Here is a 27,787-nt window from a genome sequence, read left to right as displayed (position 1 = left end):
TAAAGGAAACAACCGCTTGCAAAATGCCAGGCATGGTAGGGGAAAAGTGAGAGCAAAATACTCACATGACTGGATTCTATGCTTACAGGTATACTGTAACATGCACTTTATTCAGGAAGAGTCTTACTTGTTAAGTAATTTGATACATTAGCAATTACAACAAACAATCCATCTTGTCTTGCAAGTATAACATGTACCTAAAGGCATGGAGCACATCAACACGTTTTTGTTCACGATAACACTCATTAGTGGACACAGGGCCAATAACAGTTGTCAGCCACTAATACACTGCATGTATATAAACTGTTCATCCTTAGCAGGGGTTTTATTAGAGCCTAGCAGGACATGTCCTGTATGAGGTCCTCATGCAGTTCACTTAGGTGCAAGTAATTCACTTAGCACCTAGCGCATTTGAAGTAACTGATCATCTTGTTCTCATTGCAGCATCAGCTTGAGGCTGAGAGAGCAGCACTGTTATCAAGATGTTACATTGCTGAAGAACAGGTGGATGAATGCCATCAATACATTGATAGATATCTGAACAGGTCAGTGTTCACTTTTGTGTCAACTGTATACTCATTTGTATAGTGAACACATGAACAAGTTACAGTTGTATAATGCTGAACAGTCTTGGTGCTTTGGTTTTCTCATATCATCTCTTGATACTTTCTTTTAGAATACAAGCACCATGCACTTTACCATTTCTCTCTCTAAGCTATGCTGAATACACCTATTGCAAATCTTACTATTTGTACATGGAACCCATAGAGATAACATTAACCAGAAGTATGGAAAAGTGTGGAATCAAACTTCCAGCTAATGTTATTCCTATGCAGTGAGATTCGCAAAAGATGTATACTAAACACATTCATCTAAATTACTCAAAACTGGTTAGATACTCCAAATTCAATCACTTACCAGTCGAGTCATTAATTTAAATGAGCTTCACAATATGTGATTTTTGAAATTTTAAGTGGCATTGATAATGTTTCAACTTTTTAGCTTTGCTGTCAGTGACAGCTGAGCTAGTTAGTAGGTTGATTCACTCTGTCTATCTCCGGTATCATTTATTCACAAAAAAGAACAGCAGATCTATCTCGACTGCTAAGTCACTTGGTTGTGAAAGTGGGCAAGTGCTTGAGAATGAAGAGCAATCATCAACAAGATGTCCATTGTTCATTGTAGATTGTTCATATACTTGTCATTTTTTCATCTCGCCCATCTGCTGAAGTAATCAACCGTCATCATTACATCTCAAGACACCACCATAAGAATGACTTACCACCAAGTTCATATCTCTTTATTTTATTCAGGTATAAGACTGAGAATCTTCATCTCAGAAAGCTACTGGGAATGGATACAACCGATGACAAAATCCATACAGAGTTGGTAGTCAAGAAGAAACAATCAGACAGAAAGAAACGAAGCAAAAGTGAAAATTTCCCTAGATTCTTCCCATAGTCATCCTAGTTTATGTATCAAATAAAAGTGGGCCCTATATGTGATTCTTGCAACCTCTAAGTCAATAAATTACAACCCTTGCACTAGTTGTCTTGAAATGCTGCTGATCAGAAAGTTGTTTTATCAGTAGTAGTCAATTAGGACTAGCAGACATATATTGATATGAAATAACACTGGGTGTCTCTGATGAAAGTTTATGCTATGTTCTTATCAGTTATCGTAGTTTATGTCTGTGAAAGTTAGTCATATTGCCATATACAATACATCTAACTGTCACAGACATAAACAAACTGATAAAAACATCCTGTGAAGCGATATCTGAGGCAACCACTATTATTTTTGTATCAGTGTATGACAGTTTGATATTGTGATAAGGAGAGGACTTTATGACACCTTCAAAGCCAGTTTTAATAGTCCACCGTGTGATAAAACGACTTTCTGATCAGCGGCATCTCTAGACAACTGTTGCAAAGGTAGAGTAAATGCCATATTCCTGTTCAGCCATATGTTAATGTAGTGTGGTATGCAGGCAGCCCAGTATAGGGAAAACGGGTTAAACTTTCCATTACACATGCTAAATGTATGGCAGTAAAAGAAACAGTGAACAGAATGAGTGTTTAATAACGAACACTGTGAACTCCTAAAATGTAAACAATCAAACGAAAGAATGATCAGAACTATTTGGATTAAGTAAGAATGTTATTGCATTTGCCATGAAATGTTGAAAAAGGATGATTGTCAAATTATACTATGGTAATGAACGATTCTTGCCCACACATCCAGCTAATAACTGCTGTTGAATAGCACCCCCTAGTGGCCAAACTATGAAAAAAATTATCATTATAGTAACCAGAATATGACATATTGATTATTATGTTGTCTGTTTTGTAGGAGTACAGTAACAGTCAATGTGTCATGGTAGTTTTTTGAATAGCACCCCTAGTGGCCAAACTATCAAATCTTTTATCTTTACAGTAACTAGAGCATATGACATTGATGGGTTCATTATTATGTCATCTAGCTGTTGTATACTAGGAATGTGTTGTGGTAGGTTTTTTTTTATCATAGTCTACTTATCACAAACCATAACTATGAATTGAATGAAAAAGTTTGAAGAGAAAAAGAATATATTCAGTAGGATATCTTTTGAAAAAGACATCATAACAGTGTTTGTAGAGATGTCTATGTATTGTGTATCATTTTGTAGTCCGCTTTTAACTCTTGAATTATATTGAATTATATATATTGTTCATTTCCATACTGTATTGAAACTCTCCTTTTCACATATAATGGGATGTTCATTTTATTCAAAATGTGAATTATAATTAATTTGAAAGACAGTTTCATTTGTCATTATGTACAGTCAGTTGAATTTATGTAATGATCATTAACATATAGTACCGTGATTATACATTTTATGTATACATAAAATGTTCTTTTTAGAAGTGATTTGTCTATTGAACTGTCCTCAGGATCTTTTGTTGGCTGATGCTAGTGAGCAACTTAAGTACATCCATAACATGTTAAATGTAGTGCCAGTGTCCACCCATTCATTGTTTGTGATGCAAATCAAGTTTGGGAGACTATTTAAAAAGCCTAGTCCCTACTCTAACCCTAACACCCTAGATTGAATACAAATGTGTATATATATTTATTTACATTTGGTCTTCAGTTCTTTAATCTCACTGTCGCTGTTCTCCCAATATTGATTTTTTTTTCTTTCCATTCGCATGTTTTTGGCAAAAATAATATTATTGCATTCACCTAGAATTGAACTTGAAAAGTCAATATTTCTGTTTTAAAAAAATAAAAGAAAGTATGGGCACTTCAGTCCATTGCTACTTTAAGATGAAAAAAATCGTGACTCTTGTTTTATTTATAAGAGCATGCGTGTATATATGAATATGTACTGAGTCATTCATAGTTAGTTTTTCCATTATTAAATGCACTTCTAATAAGACTGTAATGGTTATCCCCAGAGTAATACTTCACCAATAAATATACAGATATATTGAAAGGGTACACGTGTAGATATTTCAGTTTTATGGAATTTGTAACAATGTGATTGTGACGTTGCTAAGTTTTCGTATCACATTTCGTCGGCATGCTAATCCCCAACAATGTAAACAAAAGAAACTATCACAGGTGGTTGATGTCTTTCAACGGAGGGCGCTATATGATTACACTGCGCATACGCAGATCAATTTGGCAACATAACATGGCGGCCTAGCAATCAGTGTAAACAGTGGTCATTTATTTATGTATTACTGCGATCACTTTGTCTTGTAACAACATTCCACGTATCCAGTATCCTTCTGTATTTAGGTAAGCACAAGCGTTACCTTCAATCGATGAACAAAGCTCATAAATCGAGAAAAGTCGCTAAAACGTCGAGGTCAAACAAGGTCACATTTGAATATCGATTGACAACAGCACAGAGTGTACGTTTTCGATCGCAGTGATTTGTTGTATTGATTGATTCATATTGTTCATGTATCTGGATGTTGATTTTCACACACATGTGTATGTGTGTGTTTGAGGGTTTTATGACTTAGCCGAAGTCATAAAGTCTAAGGGGTCGTAGGATTCTAAAAAATATCACTTTCGTGATTAGCGAAATGCCGAGATAATTTATCAAATATAATTTAATTATTTATATCTGTGATTCATTATAAATTCCAGTTTCATCCAAAAATTGACATCTTGATCATGTCACTGCCTCAAAGACATTTTGAAAATATTTGAAAAGAATGTTTCACTATGATACATGACAATCATACACAGCTACATCATGTAAATGACGATAGGGATAGGGATGGATATGGAGTATGAATATTTTAGACTAATTTTATCATGGATCTATTAATCTGGTAGTCCTACTCCTCTACCTGTAGACTTGAAGTTGAAGAACAAATGCTACTACAGTATTTTGCTATTAAACTGACTTTTCATTTTCGTACATCCATCTCAAAAAATTAATATCATGTCAGATAGGATAACGTAAATAGTGTGGTAGCAATAGTCCTACACGTCTACACAGGTAGGTTATTAATCTCCACGAATACATCCCGATCATTCAAAGCATTCGTTTCTCTAGAAATATTACTGTGGTGTGGATACAGAAAACCTCTATTGTGAAAAGATGTAATTGTGTCCCTTCCTTGGACAACAATGATATACTAGTAGTAACGTGAGTTTTCATATAGCACTTTTCTACACTGAGTCAAAGCACTTTACAAATACTACATGTTGTATTGCCCCTGGCATGGATCTATACTAGCATAAAGACCTATTATTACTTCCTCAACTCCCTGGGGAGCATACAATCCATTGCAGCCACTTTACACACAGGATTAATGCATTCACATCACAACCTCCACCTTCCAACTTTACCAGGTCCCTTATTATACAACTTGGTTGACTGAGGCACAGTGGTGGTTCAGATCTTGCCAAATGACTTTAGCCGTTCAGTAACAATGGCAGAGGTGGAACTCGAATCTTCAACTTGCAGAATCAAAGCTGGCCACTCTAACCATTCAACCATGATGACTTCACAGTCAGTGTTACCCAGTTAATAGTACAGTTGCTATGTGATCACTGGCATTGTGCTCTTCCAGGTTTCATGCATTTTCCTTCAAATTTGAAGCACGTAGTGAACTTATTTAGTGATACAATGTACATGATGTAGAAGGACCAAATCTATTAAACTGAGAATTTTCATCAGAAATTCTGGATATTTCCACAAACATAAGACTTGTCCGTTGTTTGTTTGTTTGTTTGTTAAACTAAACTAAACTAAAACATTCTTGTATAATGTCTCTTACAGAACATTTTCTGAATCCATATACTGAGAGCAACATAAAAAGACAAAATGAATGTGGAAACTATTGCCCGTATACGGCCTTCAATACGAGGTGAGGGACCCCATAACCTGGACATCACTGGCCACCATAGGATTGTGGGAAGAGAAAGTGGTCATGGACACAGGTAAGCATGATGGGGAAAAAATGTCAGGCAAAGAGAAAATAAATAAAGGCAAATTAAATCATTTAGTAAGTAATGAAATGAAGGAACACCATTACATTATGCCAGTATGTCAAACTTGGGTGATTGAAACATGTTTGTGCTGACTGTTAGCTAGCCTAGAGACTAACATTTGTTAATCCAGACAGCAAAATCTCTGGGCTAACCAAGTGTATGGTACCACAATTACTGTAATTTCATGAATGTACCGATAGTTCTACATGTAGTCTGGAGGTTATCCATTAGGTTTGAAGATATCTTCAGATTCAAACACAATGGCTGGACTGTAGACTAATGGTAGTTCATGAATTAAAAGTATAGCATGAATACTGCATAAATATGCTATTTTGAATTAATGAAGATGGTGGCATTTTTGAAGTCAAGTTATTCACTAAACCGCATACATAGACATTGGAGAGAAACTCTTTAACAAGATATAAAACAGACAGGTACAGTTAATGGTTTCAATGCCAAAAACTTAGGAACATTTGATGATTTATAAATCGTATCTGCTGATATAATAAGACTGTTATTTGTCTCTTAGATACTATATTTTGTTTATTTGTTTCTGTGGGTAGGTATTAACTTTAGTTGCTTATGTAACTGTCCTTGACTGAACAAAGAAAACTACTGGCTAATAATGTCTAAGTGTATTGTTGTATATATTGTATTATGTCAACTAAAATAGACATTCTGGGTTCTTGGGATGACTGATTTGGACATTTACTAATTGAGTGTAAAAACTAATTGAATGAACAACTTGTTTCATATACCTCAGTGGGCTTCATTTGAGAAGATACATTTATATGCAAATGATAGCATTCATAGAATTCTATGGAGACGTTCACACCAAAAACTATAAGTGGGAATGTGGATTGTAGTAGTGGGGCAAAGGGGTGGTGCATACATATAGAGGGGCAGTGTGTCCCTCAACCACCCCCTCATTGAGAATACTACAATGGATGATGTATTCCATATAATCAGTTATAAAGTTATATCATTGTATCAGATATCATTGTATAAGATAACTCAGTAACAGTTAACTGTGTCAGTGTGTCAGTCTCACATTCTTAGTACCTTTTTACCACTCTCTTATCTAGACAGTCAAAATAGAACAAGAAAGTTGACATACTCTCACAATGCATGATGATGTGTAGAATATGAAGTAGAAGTCTGGTATTGACTAAGAAATAAAGTGACCTTTCTTTTTGCTATATGCCTAGGTACATGTAGTAACTTCAACACTTTTAGTTGAAGCTTCATGTACACAAGCTGCAACTGGAATGTTATAATTTACATTTTTTTTTAAATTTCCAATACAATACAATATAATTTACATATTCATAATACTGTACACCCAGAATAGTATTGAATCACCTATACATAAACAATTTTATGTCACTAACCACATAACATAGATGAAGGTACTGTAAATCCAATAAAATTGATTTTTTTGAGTCTCCACCTTAAAATCAGCAAACCCCAACGTGGTCATAATTTCAACTGGTTTATACTGTAGTAATTTTGGATAAAATTGACCTCTAATTAACATGTAATGTTTAAGTATTGCTATTTAAAAAAAAAAAAATCAGTGAATATTTTTGAAACTGATCCAAAAATAATACCTTAGTTAACTTACAGCTAGCAACTTTAACATGAGGATTGATTTCATCTCTTTCTTGTTTACAGTTATCAAATGCTCTTCAAGCAGGACTCGTCTAACTTTGATGTGTACAGGAAGACAGTAGAACCTATGTTGAATATCTTCCTAGCAGGTTATAACTGTGCTGTACTGGCAGCTGGAGAGAGTTATTCTGGCAAATCCTACACCTTAGCAGGAGAGACTACTAACAAAGCCGGCATTGTTCCGTTATTTCTAGATGCCCTGTTTGATAAGTTAGATGACGGCCGAAGACCAGGTTAGTACATTGTATTGGTGGAATAATTCTGTGAGGAATAACAAATATATTGTCCATTTTCATAACTCTGTCTAGAGGGACTTCAGTACAGAGTTGGGAGAAATAACTTTCTGTGTTTCTGTAAGAATAGCAGCTAAGATGCATTCAGGCTGAGCTCACTTGTGAACCTCTTTTCGAGTGTCTATCTCATTTATTGAATTTGTACATGTTGGCATAATACTAAATGTATTTACACCATACTAGTAGATCAACTGACTCTTTGCAAGGCATCCTCTGGGTATGTTTCATATTATCGTTACCTCATATCTTTAATATATAAAGAAATTAATAATATTTGCTGTGTTTACCACTTACCGTAGTAGGGAGGGAATATGCCATTTTGACCCCAAAAGTAATAAATAAATTCTAGCAGACCAAATTTAAGACTTTTTCTGAAATATATACACTGTATTATTCATTTAGTATTTGAACCACATGTGAAGATATAAGCATATACAATCCATACTGCCTCTAACTGAAATGGCTTGTAGAACAGCCAATTTGAAAGTAAATCCTTAGCATAACAATCTGTCCTACCAGGTCCCCATTTATACACCTTGGTTGACTGGTCATCAACTTTTGCCTAAAAACTTCAGCCTATCAAAAGTATTGCAAAGCAGCAAGGACCAGTACATCATATGTAACATACATGTCATTTACGACTTACAGATGAAGCGTACATGTATGATGAAAAGTTGAAGATACAGAAAGGTCAAGTTACAATGTCAATGGTAGAAATTTATAATGAATCGATAAAAGATCTGTTAAGTCTTCCTTCATCGAGGAACCCACTGCCCTTGAAAAACTCAGCTCATGAAGGAACACATGTCAAGGTAAAGAAAATAATCTTTATTCGTCCAAATAAATTTGGAAATTTGTTGAATGGTCGCCGCAAGAGCAGGGCCCTAGTGCCCCAGTGTTGAAGAAGCAGGAGGAAACCGGAGTGCCAGTGGAAAACCTGCATTGTTCGGCAGGGTCAAACTGAGCATCACCCTTCCTACATACAGACCTGGTTAACCGCTAACCGCTAACCGCTCGGCCACCGACAAAGAAAATTACAAAGGCGCAGTTGTCTAACAAGTTGGACTTGCCTGGTCACATTTTGAAAGTTTATCTTTTCAGTATTACAAGCTTGTAAATCAATGAACGTATTGAAGCATACACAACAAAAAGAATGAACAAATATTTACAGTGCTCAGTGCTGTTGTAATTACTGGGTCTTCGATAATTATCTGTAGTGATTTGTAATTTCATTCTATGTACACAGAATGTTTTCAAGACACCAATCAAAAGTGCTGCCGATGCAACAGCATTATTCCGTCAAGGATGGGGTAAGAAGACTATTTCCCAAACAGACCACGGATCAGCTCATAGTTATGCCACTATTATGATAACAGTAGAACTCATGGCTGTAAGTAACACAGAGACTTTATTTTAAAGAAAGTATTCATTAGCTATATGTAGTTGTAACTCTAGTGAGAGAGCACGTAAAATAAATTCACATTGTCTTACTACTTGTCATCAGTTAAATTTTTGTTTGAAAATACACTGAATACATTTATCAAATGGTAATGTATTAATTAGTCAGAATAGTCAAGTGATTTAAATCAAACTTTCCTTTTTTTGTAAAAATTTGTTGAAGTTGTTCGTCACTTACAGGGCAATTCAGACAGTGAATTATTTAGAAGTGTATGAAACATTTAGCTGTTAGAAATATTGAATTAAAATATCTTTATAATTCTCTATCGCCATGTCTCAATAAAATCAAGCAATCTTGTATAGTTATCTTGTATAGTTTCTGAGTTATCTGGGATAGTTTCTGAGTTATCTGGGATAGTTTTTGAGTTATCTGGGATAGTTTTTGAGTTATCCTGAATAGTTTCTGAGTTGCCCTGTAAGTAGTAAGAGTAGTTAGTTGATTACCTCGTCTTATTCCTTATCCCATTAATGAACTTTTCAAATCTTTAGATCTTTGTATTTCTAAAATTCCTGTACAAATGTGCACATGGGTAACCACATTCAAATACACTATATGTATATTGTTCTTATTCTATTCTTTTTTATTTGTAATTTGACAATACTGCCCTCCAGTGGCAGTGGATATTTCAAGGGGTGAGTAAAGAAATTACAAACAGTGACATCTTCATAATAGAAGAAGGCATATTAAACATTGAAAATATTGTATTTCCATAACCTATATTAAAGTGTGTATTTAGCTCTAAATGTAATGGGGTGTTTAAGTTTTTAATTATGCATGGCACTGGTATTTTCTTTGTGAAAATATCCCATCTGGTACTATGGCGTAATCTGAGTTACAGGAGAAATGAAGTTACCTTGGCATTTCACTCATGGAACACAATATTTTTTGGATTTTTGGATAAAGATAGACACATTTCAACTCCATACTAACAATAACAGAGGCACCACACACACAACAGGATCATTTGCATAATCACATTGAAAAAGTTGGATAAGCATTGGTATTCTTCTAAAGTGCAGTAGAAACTGGCTATTGCAGAAATGATTACACATGGACTCGACAATGTTGTGATTTCATCTGTTTAGTTTGCTACTGATAAGCAACATGATTACTTATCTGTGTCTACATTCCAAATGTGTACAGCACCTCAATAATAATTGTGCATTTTGCTGTTGAAGGTATCTGTTTGTGTATAAGAAATGTCATGTCCCATAAGTGAAACACCAAGTTAACTTCAATTTCCCTGTAAAGAAGCTTAGACAACACATGTACTTGTGTACAGCTTTGATTGTAATTATAGCAAATAATATCCAACATCTGCAAATGGTTATATGTCTTCCCTCATGCATGCAATGCAATGTCATTTTGGGGAAAGTGGTTTATTTCAAGTTAAAGGAAACATGCCATGGTTTGAATGGAGTTTGGGTGTAAAATGTACTTACAATTCATCAGAGGACCTTAAGAAAAGTAATGGACCAAACACATGTATTATTACAGTACATATAACATTTTTTTTTCAACAGTGTTACCTGTATATATTGTACACTGATTGTAGTGACTTGTTAGCCCATTGGGCTGGGTAATTCCTTGTTTCGACTTGTTTTTGTTACTAATATGTTATGTGATTACATGTCACTCTAATAAACATACTACTATTACATACTGCTACTATGACATACCAGATCATTTCAGTAGAGTGAAAATCATTGTCTGAAGTGAAGTTGTGATATTTCTACAAAGATTGTGGCACCCTGGCCACAGAGATGGGGAAAATTAGATGAATTTGACATGTTTTCCAATAGTCACAATATTTCTGGTATACATGTTAAATGCCTTTTATTGCAGGTAAAATTGATTCGAGTTTCAAACTTCTTCGAGATCTTAACAGCAACAAACAACAGGAAATAATTCTTAGATTTGTTTCTATCTAAATGTTGCAACTCTGTTGTTCTGTGTTCCAGCGTCATGGCGATAACCCACATCCCAATGTGTCAAAGTTCACATTTATTGACACGCCAGCAGCTGAGAAACTAGCAGAGGACTCTCAACAGATCCGATTACGTGAAGGACCAACATTGAGTAAAGGAATTCTGGCTTTTGGACAGTTAGTAGCTAACCTTGCCAATGCACCAAACCCAGAGAGAGTTATAAACTACAGGTTGGTTTTCAAAAACATTTACAGCTTGCAAAGATTGACAACAAAACATAATTTTTTTAAAGACACATACATGTGCTATCATCAATATTGCAAGGTAAATTCTTTAATCAAAAGCTGCATAGTTCTGTAATCTTACCATTTTAAGCAAGTGATTTGATAAAACGTGTATCAACTTGAAAATATACACCTGAGTCTCTTGCATTCAAATTGAATGGTGCCCTCAGTGTGTGCATTGAGAATGCTTTTGTTTCTCATTGCAAATGCTTTTAAAACTGGTTGTAGCATAAATATTGTTGTTTTTCCATTGATAGGGATTCAAAGTTCACCAGCTTACTTCATGATATCTTGGGAGGTAACTGTAAAACAGCAACTATTGTACATTTCCGACCACAATCAGACCCTCATACTCTGTCCATTATGTTACGTATGTCCAGTCAGTTAGCATTGATCAGGAACTTCCCTGTGTTAAATGATAGCTTATCACAGGTAAGTTAAAATATCAAACTTGCTGTACTTGTGAGAGTCAGTCACTCAGGATGTAATGAATGAATGAGTGAGTGAGTGAGTGAGTGAGTGAGTGAGTGAGTGAGTGAGTGAGTGAGTGAGTGAGTGACTGTGAGTGAATGACTGAGTGAGGGAGCGAGTCTCAGAGAGAGAGAGAGAGAGAGAGAGAGAGAGAGAGAGAGAGAGAGAGAGAGAGAGAGAGAAGGGGGGGGGGGTGCTGCCTCATATTCAACTTTCAATAACAAAGCTACCTTTTTATCTGGGTATATGGTGTAAAGATTATGCACACTGATAATAATCATATCCAATCCAAATTTAAAGCAGTGGGAATTTTTACATATTTTATGTATTATCACTGGAGAATATGCTTGTCAGAAAAATCACAGCCTTTTCTTTTCATGTATTTATTCAAAATTAACTCCAATGTGACTACTTTGATGACAGGGATTGTTGACACAATACAGAGCCAGGATTGTTAGTTTGGAAGACATGCTAGGACTAGGAGTATCACCAAGTTCAGTCAAAGCCACAGTTGGAGAACTCAAAGATGACCACAAAAAACTAGCATTGGAAAATGTGAGTATCATTTTGAAGAATGAAATCACACCTGGGGACATATTTTCCACGATGAAATCAAAGTAGATTAAATTTGTATAGGAACTTTACAAATTCTTGCCAGGTCTTTGTGTAAAAGGTATTGGGATATTCTCTACTTTCGTTTCAAGAAGACTACCAAATAACACACTGTCTCATTTTACCTTTCAGAATAAAAATATTTCCATGGTAATCACATATTTTTAGATGGTTTGTTGGTTTTTGGCTCATAAATTTTTTAGCAGATTTTGCAGTCTTTAAAGTCACATGACACATTCATTATATTCTCATTATCGACTTATAATAAATTTTCTACTCAAATTCTTGTTTGTTTGTTTGTTTGTTTGTTTGTTTGTTTAATAAAAAAACTTGCCTCCTCTCCCTTTGAAGTTCCTTTCTGTGCTCCATACTTCATCTTATAGGTTTTTGCTGATTCATTTCATAAGTAGGAATATTATTAAAATTAGAAAGAATACCAGTCTCAGACAAAAAACAAACAAACATTTAATTTGAAAATCACTTGCTCAACTGCTTGTCTAAGATTCTCATGTGTTTGATAAGTTTACAATTCAGTTGAGTATGGAAAGTACCGTACATGTTACCTTTGTCATGCTTCATTTACAACCAATACAAGACAGGAAACCAGTTCACCCTTTCCATATACTCTACCACCCCTTTATAGAAATAGAGTACTCCAGCAGTGAAGTGTTTGACCTCTTGATCTAGCGTCTTTACAGTTGTTCGCAGTAAGTCTGTGATTTGTATTCCTTGCAGTCTAGATAACTGTTCACAGTATTGTTCTCCCTGACAATAGGTAACGTCCCACGGCAACAAAGAAATGAGCACTTTCATTCTTCTCCTAACATTGTTCTTATAGATTCAACTCAAGGACAAAAACGAGAGGTTGTTAAGCAAACTAGAAGCCTTGCAGAGCAAGTTTGGGGACATCGCTGAAGATAAAACAAATCTTTCAAGTAAGCTAATCATGAGTGAGGAAGAAAAACTTAAGGTAAGACACTTTCAATCAACTATCTTAGAGTTTTGAAGTGGTTTGTAGCTATATGTACAATGTAACAGCCACAAACCGTGACTTTTCATACATACAGTCCAAGATTTGTTTATATGTTGTGTTGGTGTTGCTAGTTTACTGTTCGGCTTATATGGTTCTACAGTTTATTCTTTGACAGCTGGTAGATGAAAAAAAAACACTTTCTGAAAACACTTCATAGTATAAAAACTTACATACTTCTGAAAACTTACATACTTCTGAAAACCCATAAAATGTTCCAGATGAATTTTTAAAGATAGCATAATGAAATCTAAACAATTGACAGACATTGTGTGGATAGCGTCTTGGGGTTACATTTTACTGTAATGTTTGTTTTGTTCACCGATATTTTTGTAGACTCCTGGTGTTTCTGCAAGTGGTTGATAAATGTTGACGTTTCCTAATGAGGCATAACCATTAATTTTCAATTTACTTCAGGTTGCTTTAGTGTCCTGAAGTGACCCTTTGTTGTTTGTTTGTTTACTTTGAGATTGGTTTACACTCTGCTTTCTAACAACTCTAGGGTATTCAGATAATGATATATTACATTTCACTTCATACGCTAGCAGCAGGAGTTGCAGAAAAATCCCTACCCTTATTTGTTTTGACTATAGTTGCCATAGTAACCAACCAATAACAGTAGTATTTTGACTACTGTATACTAAGGTTGTCCCCATTACAGCTATTTGTGGTCTGAAATCTCCACCGAAGTGTTGTTCAGTTGTTGACATTAAGTTAAGAGGTCTTTCTGTTCAAGCATACATACTTGTGTTGCTCTATCAGGTGCAGTGCATATCAACTACAATGTATATAAAGGCCTAATAAAAAAAAATTGTGTGGAATCATGTGATATAATTTTGGCAATAATTTTGGCAGAAAAATGCTTTAACCTGCAGTAGCTAGAAATTGGTTGCAACAATAAAATTGATAATTTTAATGATATTTCCAGATAAATTATTATAATACAATATAATACAATATCTTCAATATCTAGTTATTAAGCTTTTTCCATGTTTTTGTTTTGTTGATAGCATGAATCATTATTTTATTGATCTGAGTGGTTTTACAATAGTATATAGACTTAAAATTGTGAGTTTGATTTGTCACTGCGTTAGAGAATGTGTTGAAACTGTTATAAAGTGACATTGTAATATCCTTTATGGTTTCAATTTTATAAGTAGAAGGCAAAATATGCACAGTTGGTGACTTTTATTTGTTCAAAACACATGTTACAAAACCATGAATGATTTACCTTTTGCCATCTCATGTGTAGCATTGCCTTTTTGGCCTTGAGTAGAATCCCCCTTACTTTGTTTACATAGTAATTAATTCAAATGTGGTGTCATGTTACCCTGATGTTACTTACTGTGTACAGTGATAGCATTACCACCTGTTGCCATGATGACAACACGCACAGTTATTTACACGAATGGCCCCAGCATTTCTGTGGATAGATATGTACAGTCTTAGTAACATGTACATCTAGCTTTGTCGCCGGTGGCGGGGACATGGACCGTTTTGTTTTAAAACCAACTGATTCTTCTGAACATGTGGCTGATTTCTTACAGGTGTCAAAGACACTGGTTGACCTTCAACTTGACAATAATAGAATCAAAGAAGATGCAGAACAGGCCAGGTTTGAGCTGACAAACAGAGTAAGTAAAGAAGTCTACAGGCATGTTTTTTGAGAGTCTATAGGCATGTTTTGGAGTTAAAGTAAACTAGTCTTAATGGGCATGTTTTTGACTTGTAACTTTGATGAGGTGTTGAACTTCACCTAATGTACCAAGCACCAGCTGTGTTATCAATTAGACAGTACTTTGTGAATAGTGTAGTGTATTGAGGGTATTAACCTACATTTTATATATACAACTTGGAAGCAGAGTAGCAGCTGCTTTTTTGTAGCCACAAAACAGAAATTATGTGGATATTAAAACTGTAAGATGTACCCCAGTCCATTTTGGTAGGTGAGAGCATAATTGAGGGAAAATTGATCATTTTTGACAGGAATTAGCTGCATTATTTGTAATGTTCATATTTTTCCCAAATGAGGCATGACTATTAATTTTTCAATTTATTTTAGCTAGTCACTCAGTGACCTGAAATCACCTTTTGTTATTTGTATGTTTACATTGAGATAGGTACACTAAGCTAGCTGTCTAACAACAGTACGGTATTCAGATGGTGATGATATATTGTTACAATAGTTTGTACACTTGCTGAACTGTAGAATTTGTAGAAAGTTTCTTTCTTTGATTTGTTGGGGATCTGAAAAGTGACAAATTAGTAACATGAAATAAATATTTATTTCTAAAATCATTACAGTCATTTTTGCTCATTTTTCTCCTTTGGGTGCACCCAAAAATTATCTCTTTGAATCAATTATTTGGTTTACCCATAGATCTTGGAGGGGCCCCTCCGAGATCTATGGGTCCCCTCCAAGATCTGTGTTTACCTACAATGTAACTACAGTGTTATGCTACAAATCTTACAGTTATTATATGATCAGTCCTATTTCAGTTAGTTCAGTAATGTGTAAATCTTCACAGGAAACAAAAAATTGACATAAAAAAATATTCACCTCTGACCCATAACCCTTTAATCTTAGACACCATACAGAGCCATGTTGATAAAATTGCTGTTTGCTATCACATAGAAAGATGGATATATTGCCCTTCAGGTGTATCCAGGAATCTTTGTAAGTGTCATTTTTTTGCAAGTAATGCAAATTTTTTGCCTTATTTGGTTTGGTTTTCAGATTCTGTCCCTTGAGAATGAATTGATGGAACTTGGTATTGAGAAGGACAAGGCTGCCAAGAAATACAGAGATGCTAGGGAAAGAATGGATGAAATGGAACGAGATAGAAAAGAATTAGCTGATGAATATGTCAGGTTAAAATCTAACTATGTCGCTTTAAGTAAAGAACATGAACGAGAGGTAAGATATCTTCCAGCGTGGATAAAGATTATTACATGTCTAGCAGTTCTAGATAATAATATGATTACAATCAACCTGTCCAATGAAGTGCACCCTCTACCATTTGTAAGAGAAATCCAAATGTACATGTTCAACTTGAAAGGTGAGTTTATTGAAGATGAAGTATCTGCACTCATGATTGTGATAGACCTGTTGAATGGAGTACGCCCTCTACTTTTTGTACAAGAAATCCAATGGTTTTAAATTTCAAAGTTGAAATGTGAGTTATTGGCGTATTTGTACTCATGATTATGGTAGACCTGGGGCGCGTTCGATTTGCACAATCATGATCATGATTTATCAATCACAATCATGATTTTGCGTTTGATAAATACCAATCACAATCATGATTGGTAATCATAGTAATCATGCCCCAAACCATGATTGCCGTGATTACAAGATGGCGGACAATGTAATCATACTAGGGGATCGTGCCCTGTGGCTGACGGCAAGTTTGAAATGACGGAAAACATTATGTACATAAATTGTGTTCGGTCTGATTGGTAATTTGTTATCATTGTAATCATTTTGACGATGTAAAATCATTTAATTTATCGGAAATATGTGAAACTTTAAAAAAATGTTTACATGTAAGTAATCATGATCGTGATTGAGCATTTTGTTTACAACCTCGTTTCGAGAAATGACGTCAGATTAATCACAATCATGTTTGGGCAAATCCAATGCGCCCCTGTTCAATAGAGTGCACCCTCTAGAGACCCTTTATGATCAATGTGGCTGGCAAATCAGAATGAGGTTGAAAGTTGAAAGGTAAGTTATTGGAGTAATGAAAAATGACACAAACTTTTGAAAGTTATGTCTTACAAGGAGATGCCGTACAATAAGATAAAAATAAGACAAAAAGGCTTAAGACTATTCAGTAAAGGTAAGTTTTGATAATTTAAGATATGGTGTTAAATATTGTCATAACATGCTAATTCTGTAATCAACGTGCATAATGTGTTCTCCCCTTCTATTGTTGCATCACATCTTTTATCTTGGATACACATAGTATACTTGAGTATAAAAGTATAATGTATGTTTTACAACTTACAATGACATGAATCCTTGATAGATCCATGTTGTCGGAAATGACAGGTGTTGTACGCCATGTGTGCATGTGCATGTTTTTAGTGGACCATATCACTTCAGACCAAGTTGCATATAATGCATGTCATGTTTTTAGTATGCATGTGAATATAAGCTAATAATTACATGGGTGTTCCTTGCATTTCCGTGGTTTTTCCCACACAGCTTGCCAAGAATGAAGAGTTAGGCATTGAACTGTTAAATCTAGTAAACGCCAGGGCCACATTACTTAAACAACAGGAGAACATAGAACGAGCACATGGAACGTACGGTCAGGCTAACGCTGAGTTAGAAAGAATACGAGCCATAGTCAGCCGACTTACAACAAAAAGGTTAAAGGTAACTGTCAGTGTCATGGAGGTCATTTTCTTTGTCATTGTCTGTTTTTAAATATTATTACCATAATATAGCATTCAGTGATTGGCTTAGATCATGTCACATGGTATGGCCTAGTGACCCATAGTGACCTCACTTTGCATAGAAGGGCACTATTCATGTACTATTTACCCAAGGGCACGATTCACGTAAAACAGAAATCTTATCCTTGATTGCTTTGACTATTGAAAGAATATGTGCTTGAGAATGTGATATATTATATAACACTTATTGCCTGACCTTATTCGGGCACTAGCAGATGTCATACTACCCCTCATGCTGTTACATAGCAACTATTTCCTCAGGCTGCTGCATAACAGCTGTCATGGTAATAGACATCTGCTTGTGCCCTCATAGCCAGGTAATAACTGTGTAATAGCAAATATGAACTTAGACAATGTTTGACCTGTGACAATTTCTGGAACTTATAAACTTAAAAATTCTGAGTGTTTGATATGTTATCATTTCCTGAAAATGTTTATTTGTAGTATGGCTTTAGAACTTAACCATGAACTGTCTACTGTACTAGTTGCTACTAGCTGTAGTAGTAAATCTATGATTGATATTTTTTTACAGATATGTACCGTATATACTCATCCTTGAACATTTAACAGATTCCAGCACTAGACACTTGATCAGCTCATAGGCTCTTAGCCTTACTTTACAGCTAAATTTGATATGATATGGTCTGATTAATTATCCTCATTATCATTTACTTCACTATCTCTTCAAAATCTAGGCAGAGGATCTGTTATCAGCTGAAAAGGAAAGACTGGAAATTGAAAAAAGGGTAAGGATTCAAAAACCAATCGTTTAATATTCTCTACTTAATTAATACTAGGCAGCCATTTTGATTTCGATGAATGTAGGATAAATTTTTTCTGTGTTCAAAATATTTTGCTTGTTACTCAAAGAGACTGGTTTGATGTGTTGTAGAGTGCTATGCTTCCCTCTAATGTTGTGAATTGTTATTTCCTTTTTGTTCTTTGTTCCAAATATTTGCTTGTGATACAGAAAGAAAAGACAATTTTTTTTTATGTTTAATGAACTTTATTGGAAAACAACACGTGAACAAAAAGCAGGCAAAGACAAAAAATTAAAGGTCATCACATCTTCTACAGAGTCAAAATTACAATAGAACAACAAAGGGTAATTTATATTAAAAAATCTCCCCATTTAGATATGTAAATAGGCATTGTTCCCTTTGTCACTGATATAAAATGTTTTAATCTCTGTACCTGTTTAACTTTAATCTCTGTACCTGTTTAACCTCTAATTTTAATATGTCAAATATTGGTCTTTGTTTTTTCAACAGAAAAGACAAGTTTAAGACAAGTTGCTGTATTCTTAAGTGTAGTGATTCCTCTGTTAAATGTTGTGTTATGAATTGTTTGTTACATTTCTTGTAGCTATTTGGTACATCTCAAAGATATAAAGGAGAGATCAACAAGATGAGGAATCAATACGATGAAGACCAACAAAAGATAGAGGATAAATTGTGAGTTATCTATCATGATATGGAAAAAATAATATCAGCTAACTAATACTCTAAACAATAACATAAATGCAAATGCTAGTGAAAGAGAGTCCAAGAGCATACATTTCTTATTTTGCATTTATTTATTTATTTATTTATTTGTTTGTGTGTATGTGTGTGTGTGTGTGCACATGTGTGTTCGCTTGTCTGTGTCTGTGTCTGTGTCTGTCTGTGTTTGTATATGTATGTGTATGTCTGTGTGTGTGTGTGTGTGTGTGTGTGTGTGTGTCTGTGTCTGTGTCTGTGTCTGTGTGTGTGTGTGTGTATTTATAATGTAGCATTATTATTCATGTGTGTTATTGACAGAATATCGCTTGGTAAAGAGCTGCAAGATGCAAGAAAGATAGCCAGAGCAGGTCAGCATAGAGTAGCAGAGCAATCAACAGTAAGTATTACATGAACTTTCTGTGTTTCATTTTAATGGCTGTCTTTTTGATGTAGTTCTTCAAGTACATCTCAGTGCTTGTTTCACAACCAGTCCAGTGAGAGTTACCCTTCATAGGTTCAGTGTTAATGTAGGAGGAAACCAAAGTTCTCAGGGAAAATCTGCTTTGTTCAAGAGAGTCAAAGTTAATGACACTCCTCTTACTTACAGCATACCAGATTTAATCAAACCTAGACCATAATGGTAAGCCTCTAAGAGGCAGTTGGTTTAACTATTTGGCTACCGATAACCCTATCCAGTTGATAAGTAAATTTGTGATTACCTACAATTATTACCTACAAAACTTTAAAATGAAACTATTTACTGCAGAAAAAGCTGAGAATTGTAGCTATGAGACTGTTTATATAATTATATTAACACAATTGATTTCTTCACTTTTTCAGACTGTTTTGTCCATGTTTGATGTGAGATTGAAATGTCTTGTTTTCTTTTATAGGAACTGATTCGAGTTGGCAGTAGATGTCGAGATTTAGAAACTGAAAACACTAAATTACAAATACAACTCAAAGAATTAAATGAAGAATATCGATCAAGATTGGTAAAATATGTAGAAGATATTGCAGTAAGTTTAATATAATGTTACAAAGATATGAAAAGTTGTTCGTTAAAGAGAAAAATAACTCCAGGAAATTTGCATTTTCATAAATTATGAGTTCCGGAGAGTCATTTCATGATTTTACATCACCTACATGTACATTACTTGCAAAACATGAAGTTGATCTTGTGCCTTTACAGAGTATCTTTGCTGTGGACCATTGTTTCATGGGAGTCAGCAGAACTAATATATTCATGTTTGCAGAATGAATATTCATGACTCCTGAGTGCTTATTCCCAGTGTAAATCCTCAAAGTTTTGATCATGACAAAGCAATGAATAAAGTCAAGTATACTGCAACTCTGACAAGACGTGAGACAGACAGACAGACAGACAGACACACACACACACACACACACACACACACACACACACACCACAGTAAACCACAATCTTATACCTTCGATATAAAAATCAGAAAATACATTAAATCTTTCTATAACTTTTCTTTTTTTGAATTTATTTTCAAGAGTCTCAGTGTAATTGGGGTTACCTGTAGACATCTGTAATGAATGAATGAATGAATGAATATGTAACTAAATTAATCAATTAATTTATGAATAATGATTTTTGTCAACTAATATAATAATGATTCACTGCTTCCATGATCAGTGTTGTTGACAGCTATACATTGAAAACTGAATGTATATGTAATAAAACTGAACTTCATCAATCAAAAATACTCTAAATAATTTTTACAGCTGTCAACATTTTCAAAAAAAAAGGTAGAAATTGTTGCAAATATTAGATTTTTAATCTCTGATGACCAGTTGACGAAATGACTATTTGTTGGCAGGATTTCGTTGATGGAGGCAGTGGTATGCCGCAAGGAAGGGATGGTACCATAGATGATCCAAAAATGAGGAAATACGTTGAAGACATGCTAAAAGATTTGAAGAGATCACATCGATTGAGAGAAGAACAACTGAGCAACGCTGCTAGGGCATTTAAAAGTCAAGCACAGAAGGTTGCTACAAGACATGAAGAACTCTTGGTAGCTTACAGGTGAGACAAAGGTGTATATGTCATATGTTGTATGTCATATGTTACCGATATATATCCGATTACTCCAGTTGACTTCTATAGACTTGACACCATGCTACCTCTACAAGTATCATTATCAGTTAATATGTTTCGGTTAATACTTGCATGAGTTCTAAGCATACTTAAGTGGTATTTGCACTGTAGTGCATTTGTACTGAAAACATTATTGCGTCCCTGTATGAAGATGAGAACACTATAGTGTACATGTGAATGCTGCTGTGTTTGGAAAGTAAAGATACTTGCACTTGTGTTTTTGTTGTGTTTTCTGTTGTGTTTTTGTTTGCTTCACTTCTGCGAGTATTACGGTACAGCAGAGAATATCATGAGTACTTGGGCAAATAAGTTGATGTGTTCAGTACATACACAAATGTCAAAAAATCAGTGCAATATTTTCCAATTTAACAGAATAATGCGAGAGCAAATTGATGGGCTGAGGATTAGCAACCTTGACATGGGTCCTGATGAATATGACCTAAGACTGTCAGAGAGAGAATTAGAATCAGCTAATAGAAGAGAAATAAACAGACTGAAAGAGGATTTAGTACAGCTCAGATCACTAGGACCAGATGCTAAGAAATCTGTTACGTAAGTGTAAAGTGTCATCAGTTTCAAGAACATTATTATCATCATAGTTGTAAAAATCATCACTATCACCAGCGTTATAGTCAACATCATCATCATCATCATCATCACCATAATTATCATTATCATCATAATCAACATCATGTTTATCATCATAATCAACATCATTATCATCATCTTCATCATCATTATTATTATCATCATCATCATCATCATCATCACCATCACCATCATCATCATCATCATCATCAGCATCATCATGTGTACACATCACCCTATGGCATAAATAAAAGTGCCCTGTTCTAATGAAATAGAAGATTACTTTTATCTATTCATATATTAACACATTATTTGTTTACATTTTACAGTTTTGACGAGGGAGCTAATTGGGGATCATTAAGAAAACAATTACGGGAATTCACGCTCAATACACAGGTAAGAAAAAGAGATGTACACAGAGCAAAAACTGTTCATGGTGCCTAACAATACATTTTCAAAGAAACATTCCAGTTGCAGCTAGTGCAGCTTTGATAGTAACGGCTTAGCTTTTTGAATGTTTCCAATACTGAGACAGTGTCTGAGCAAAAATCAGGACACACCATAGCTGAAGATGAGAAACAAGACAAATTGTTCCATCATTTTTCACTTTGAATAATGTATGAGACTAAAACTACATAATCCCATTATTCACTTTATTTTTTCCCACATGACTTGATTTGAGCCTTAAAACCATGCATGTACACATTCAGTAAAATGTGAAAACCTTGGGGGGGGGGGGGGGGGGGGAAATCAGTTATGATAATATTATATAAAAATAAATGGCTAAAAATATGAATATTTGATGAGAATGTGATTTAAGAAATTTTGTCATGAGTTGCAATCATGTCATGTTTGCTTACGGCTGGTTATAGCGCCCTCTAGAGTTGTACACCATGTAGGTAATACATGTATAACAGTGATGCAAATTTGTTCTTTGAAGCATTGAATTTTTGTTTGCATCACTGTTGAAATAAACATTAAAGATGTAACCATGGCTACATCACTGGTGAGCAAAACAAAAGGCATTCTCATCAGGTTGTATAAAAATACATTCATTATCCATACCATACCATTTTAGTCCAGATCAAGAATTGTTTTCTAACTTGACTAGCATCAAACCGGCTCAGTGCAAACACCAGACTGGCATAAACGGCTCACCAGTATGTAATGACTAGAAAGGTTAATGCCTGCACCTGTGATATGTTAACACCAGGTTAGCTCAGTGCAAACACCAGACTTGCACAAACATGCAGTGTCAAAGATCACCCACCATTTTGTTTATGTTCGGCATCTAGGTGTTTTGTCCAATCAGAAAGTTGTTTTCTGATGATGTTTAACTTGAATATCATAATGTTTAACGTCCCATATCAGAAGTGATATTTCGTGATACGTCATCAAGAATGATTGATCCGGGCATAGGTATACGGGTATATGATAATGTACAGTATCGGTAACTGCACTACCAAGCATCATGTATACACTCCATACGTTAACATATATATACAATATCAAGCAAGATACACAGGATCCATTACACAGTATTTCACGCTGTTGTGATCATCAGACAACTAACGGTATAGTTCTATGAAGTTCAAAGTTCAAAAAATTCCATTTCACGTGATATGGGTGAAATATATAATGTATATACTAGTATATTTATATATTATGATGCACTTTGGCTGTATGGATTACTCATATATTTGTCTAAGAGTAAAATCGATAATATCTCTTGAGAAAAAGATTCAATCCAATTGCCAGAGGTCTTAAAGATGCCTGTGGTCGGTTCTCTTTGAAAACATACCATGTGTAGCTTTCAGCAAAGGAAACAAGCTGTCGTGGTTTAATGTTACCATGGCAATGGTGCCAATCTGTCTGACAATTTTCATAAATTTTGCAAATTGCCATTACCCCCCCGGTACTTCTACAATGTGAGGTCAACCTTCCCTTTCATTTCTCGAACATAAAGTCTCCATATTAGATTTTTGACATGTTGCTCACAATCACTAAAGCTGCTAAAAAGATAAATCTCTGACAGGAACGCTACAACTTAGACACAAACTAATCATCTAAGGTTCTTAAAAAGGAACTTATCTTCCTCTCTTTTCTGTCTACAGCAAGAATTAGAAGCAGAGAGGGCAGCTTTGTTAACAAGAACTACAATGGCTGAAGAGTCCCTGGCAGAGTGCCAAGAATATATCGATAAACATCTTGTCAGGTTAGTGTGTTGGAAAACTGAGTCTAACTCCTACAAAAATTCTTCAGAAATAAACAAAAAAAAAAACAGAAAAATTTATTAATTGCTGACTTGTCAGATTTTGATAGCTAGATAGTGATTATTCCATGATAGATGTTATAGGGCAAGGATGTGTGTTGATGTGGAATATTTAACTACTCATTATAATTTAGAATGGCTCTAAGTGTCTCATGACCTGACTACTAAACCCTTGATAGGTTCATAATTATAGATATAGTTCCTAGTCATGGAGACATCTGTAAAAAAAATGTCTTTCCATGGTTCTAGTTTCTGAATGGAAACTATTGTAAACATGGAAATTTTTACTAGACACATTTATGCTTATTTCACTGTAAAACAAACAATGTGAAAATAAATAGTGACTAAATTAATTCTCTGTACATAAATAGTGAACCAGAAAGTTGTAAAACTTAGAACTAATCAAAGACTGTAAAAGTGCAAAATTTTCACATCTAGTTTTGCAGTATACAAATTATGTCAATTTACCAGGTTTAGAAAGTGGTAAAAATGACTCTCTGAGAACAAGTTGAAGACTACAAATTTGCAAAATTTTCAGATAGCAAATATATCTAAGTTTACAGTATACAAATTATATAAATTCTTGAATTATTTTGCACTTAGACAGTCTGATAGTTTGTATGTATAGTATCAGAATCAAGAGATTGTTTGGAGTAGGAGGTGTTATCTTTTGCATGCGGATCACCCATTAGTCATACCAATTTAACTGCTTTGTGTAAAGTAAATATAAGTAAAGCAAAGTAAATAGCAATCCCTTCTTAACATTGACGTGTGAGAATGTAAATTGACAACCACTTTCAAGCCTGAAGTAATGCTTAACTACAGAGCGTTAATTGCAGGTGTCTACGTTGAATTGACAACAAGGTTCAGTCCAGACACCGTTATTAATCACAAATGTGCAAATACAAGACTCAGTGCTGTGTTAACTCTGTCACAGACAGTTTCATTTGACTTCATTAGGGCTGATTTTGTGCAGTCCTTTTTGTAGCAATCAGACTGGCAGTCAGTAAATGGAAACATTAGATAGACTGAAGCATACAATTTGAAAAGCTTTTTATGAGTTCTAATCATAGATCTTTTACACTTTATTTACACTCCTTTTTTCTCTGAACATTTTCAATGATGAAAGGTCACATGGATTATTTGTTGCAATATAAAAAACTGAGATTGAAAAAATCTTAAAATTGACAAATCAGTTATTGCATAGAGTGAAAGCAAAATCGATAAAAGTTTGCTGATGATTAAAACAAGTTTTAATCTAATTACAATAACAATGTGGGAATTGAGTCATGTTATGATAAAATCACAGCTCAGAATCAATTGGGAGAAAGTGTGATAGAGTCAATCCGGTGTAAGATTCTCATCTTGCTGTAGCTGTAGAAGTAGTCAAATATGACAGAAAGTGAAAATTTGATGTATTATTTGAACACCTTTGGAAATATGTAGCTGTCTAAAAAAATACCATAATTTGTTCATTGAAAGTTCATTTATATTCCACCAATAGGTTTTGAGTATGTTTCCTGTGGTATATATAGTGTTCACCAACAGGCTTTGAGTATGTTTCCTCTGGTATATATAGTGTTCACCAACAGGTTTTGAGTATGTTTCCTCTGGTATATAGAGTGTTCACCAACAGGCTTTGAGTATGTTTCCTCTGGTATATATAGTGTTCACCAACAGGCTTTGAGTATGTTTCCTCTGGTATATATAGTGTTCACCAACAGGTTTTGAGTATGTTTCCTCTGGTATATAGAGTGTTCACCAACAGGCTTTGAGTATGTTTCCTCTGGTATATATAGTGTTCACCAACAGGCTTTGAGTATGTTTCCTCTGGTATATATAGTGTTCACCAACAGGTTTTGAGTATGTTTCCTCTGGTATATAGAGTGTTCACCAACAGGCTTTGAGTATGTTTCCTCTGGTATATATAGTGTTCACCAACAGGCTTTGAGTATGTTTCCTCTGGTATATATAGTGTTCACCAACAGGCTTTGAGTATGTTTCCTCTGGTATATATAGTGTTCACCAACAGGTTTTGAGTATGTTTCCTCTGGTATATAGAGTGTTCACCAACAGGCTTTGAGTATGTTTCCTCTGGTATATAATATAGTGTTCACCAACAGGCTTTGAGTATGTTTCCTCTGGTATATATAGTGTTCACCAACAGGCTTTGAGTAATGTATGTTTCCTGTGGTATATATAGTGTTCACCAACAGGCTTTGAGTATGTTTCCTCTGGTATATATAGTGTTCACCAACAGGCTTTGAGTATGTTTCCTCTGGTATATATAGTGTTCACCAACAGGCTTTGAGTATGTTTCCTGTGGTATATATAGTGTTGACCAACAGGCTTTGAGTATGTTTCCTGTGGTATATATAGTGTTCACCAACAGGCTTTGAGTATGTTTCCTCTGGTATATATAGTGTTCCCAACAGGTTTTGAGTATGTTTCCTCTGGTATATAGAGTGTTGACCAACAGGCTTTGAGTATGTTTCCTGTGGTATATATAGTGTTCACCAACAGGTTTTGAGTATGTTTCCTCTGGTATATATAGTGTTCACCAATAGGTTTTGAGTATGTTTCCTCTGGTATATATAGTGTTCACCAACAGGCTTTGAGTATGTTTCCTCTGGTATATATAGTGTTCACCAACAGGCTTTGAGTATGTTTCCTCTGGTATATATAGTGTTGACCAACAGGCTTTGAGTATGTTTCCTCTGGTATATAATATAGTGTTGACCAACAGGCTTTGAGTATGTTTCCTCTGGTATATAATATAGTGTTCACCAACAGGCTTTGAGTATGTTTCCTCTGGTATATAATATAGTGTTGACCAACAGGCTTTGAGTATGTTTCCTCTGGTATATAATATAGTGTTCACCAACAGGCTTTGAGTATGTTTCCTGTGGTATATAGAGTGTTCACCAACAGGCTTTGACTATGTTTCCTCTGGTATATATAGTGTTCACCAACAGGCTTTGAGTATGTTTCCTCTGGTATATATAGTGTTCACCAACAGGCTTTGAGTATGTTTCCTCTGGTATATATAGTGTTCACCAACAGGCTTTGAGTATGTTTCCTCTGGTATATATAGTGTTGACCAACAGGCTTTGAGTATGTTTCCTCTGGTATATAATATAGTGTTGACCAACAGGCTTTGAGTATGTTTCCTCTGGTATATAATATAGTGTTCACCAACAGGCTTTGAGTATGTTTCCTCTGGTATATAATATAGTGTTGACCAACAGGCTTTGAGTATGTTTCCTCTGGTATATAATATAGTGTTCACCAACAGGCTTTGAGTATGTTTCCTGTGGTATATAGAGTGTTCACCAACAGGCTTTGACTATGTTTCCTCTGGTATATATAGTGTTCACCAACAGGCTTTGAGTATGTTTCCTCTGGTATATATAGTGTTCACCAACAGGTTTTGAGTATGTTTCCTCTGGTATATAGAGTGTTCACCAACAGGCTTTGAGTATGTTTCCTCTGGTATATATAGTGTTCACCAACAGGCTTTGAGTATGTTTCCTCTGGTATATATAGTGTTCACCAACAGGTTTTGAGTATGTTTCCTCTGGTATATAGAGTGTTCACCAACAGGCTT

At 34.8% G+C, this 27,787-nt stretch overlaps 1 protein-coding gene across 2 annotated transcripts in view; it reads left to right on the top strand.

Moving 5' to 3' along the window:
* Positions 1 to 3,673: 3,673 nt before the first annotated feature.
* The window catches only part of LOC144436568 (uncharacterized), a 40,635-nt gene continuing 16,521 nt past the window's right edge, over positions 3,674 to 27,787 (top strand). The window contains exons 1-21 of one of the 2 annotated variants that reach the window (XM_078125387.1): positions 3,674 to 3,786; positions 5,288 to 5,448; positions 7,174 to 7,403; positions 8,112 to 8,275; positions 8,710 to 8,853; positions 9,534 to 9,554; positions 10,884 to 11,080; positions 11,392 to 11,566; positions 12,029 to 12,160; positions 13,056 to 13,187; positions 14,795 to 14,881; positions 15,985 to 16,164; positions 17,458 to 17,631; positions 18,407 to 18,457; positions 19,077 to 19,165; positions 19,511 to 19,589; positions 20,086 to 20,211; positions 21,040 to 21,248; positions 21,693 to 21,872; positions 22,238 to 22,304; positions 24,023 to 24,123. In XM_078125387.1, coding sequence (XP_077981513.1) covers positions 5,333 to 5,448; positions 7,174 to 7,403; positions 8,112 to 8,275; positions 8,710 to 8,853; positions 9,534 to 9,554; positions 10,884 to 11,080; positions 11,392 to 11,566; positions 12,029 to 12,160; positions 13,056 to 13,187; positions 14,795 to 14,881; positions 15,985 to 16,164; positions 17,458 to 17,631; positions 18,407 to 18,457; positions 19,077 to 19,165; positions 19,511 to 19,589; positions 20,086 to 20,211; positions 21,040 to 21,248; positions 21,693 to 21,872; positions 22,238 to 22,304; positions 24,023 to 24,123 — 2,654 coding nt within the window. In that variant the 5' untranslated portion in view covers positions 3,674 to 3,786; positions 5,288 to 5,332. The remainder of the gene's footprint in view (positions 3,787 to 5,287; positions 5,449 to 7,173; positions 7,404 to 8,111; positions 8,276 to 8,709; positions 8,854 to 9,533; positions 9,555 to 10,883; positions 11,081 to 11,391; positions 11,567 to 12,028; positions 12,161 to 13,055; positions 13,188 to 14,794; positions 14,882 to 15,984; positions 16,165 to 17,457; positions 17,632 to 18,406; positions 18,458 to 19,076; positions 19,166 to 19,510; positions 19,590 to 20,085; positions 20,212 to 21,039; positions 21,249 to 21,692; positions 21,873 to 22,237; positions 22,305 to 24,022; positions 24,124 to 27,787) is intronic. The other variant, XM_078125388.1, reaches the window with a different exon arrangement.

The sequence above is a fragment of the Glandiceps talaboti genome, chromosome 6, assembly GCF_964340395.1.
Source record: "Glandiceps talaboti chromosome 6, keGlaTala1.1, whole genome shotgun sequence".
Taxonomy (NCBI): Eukaryota; Metazoa; Hemichordata; class Enteropneusta; family Spengelidae; genus Glandiceps; species Glandiceps talaboti.
The sequence above is the reverse complement of the archived record's forward strand: the minus strand, read 5'-3'. Positions and strand labels throughout refer to the sequence as shown.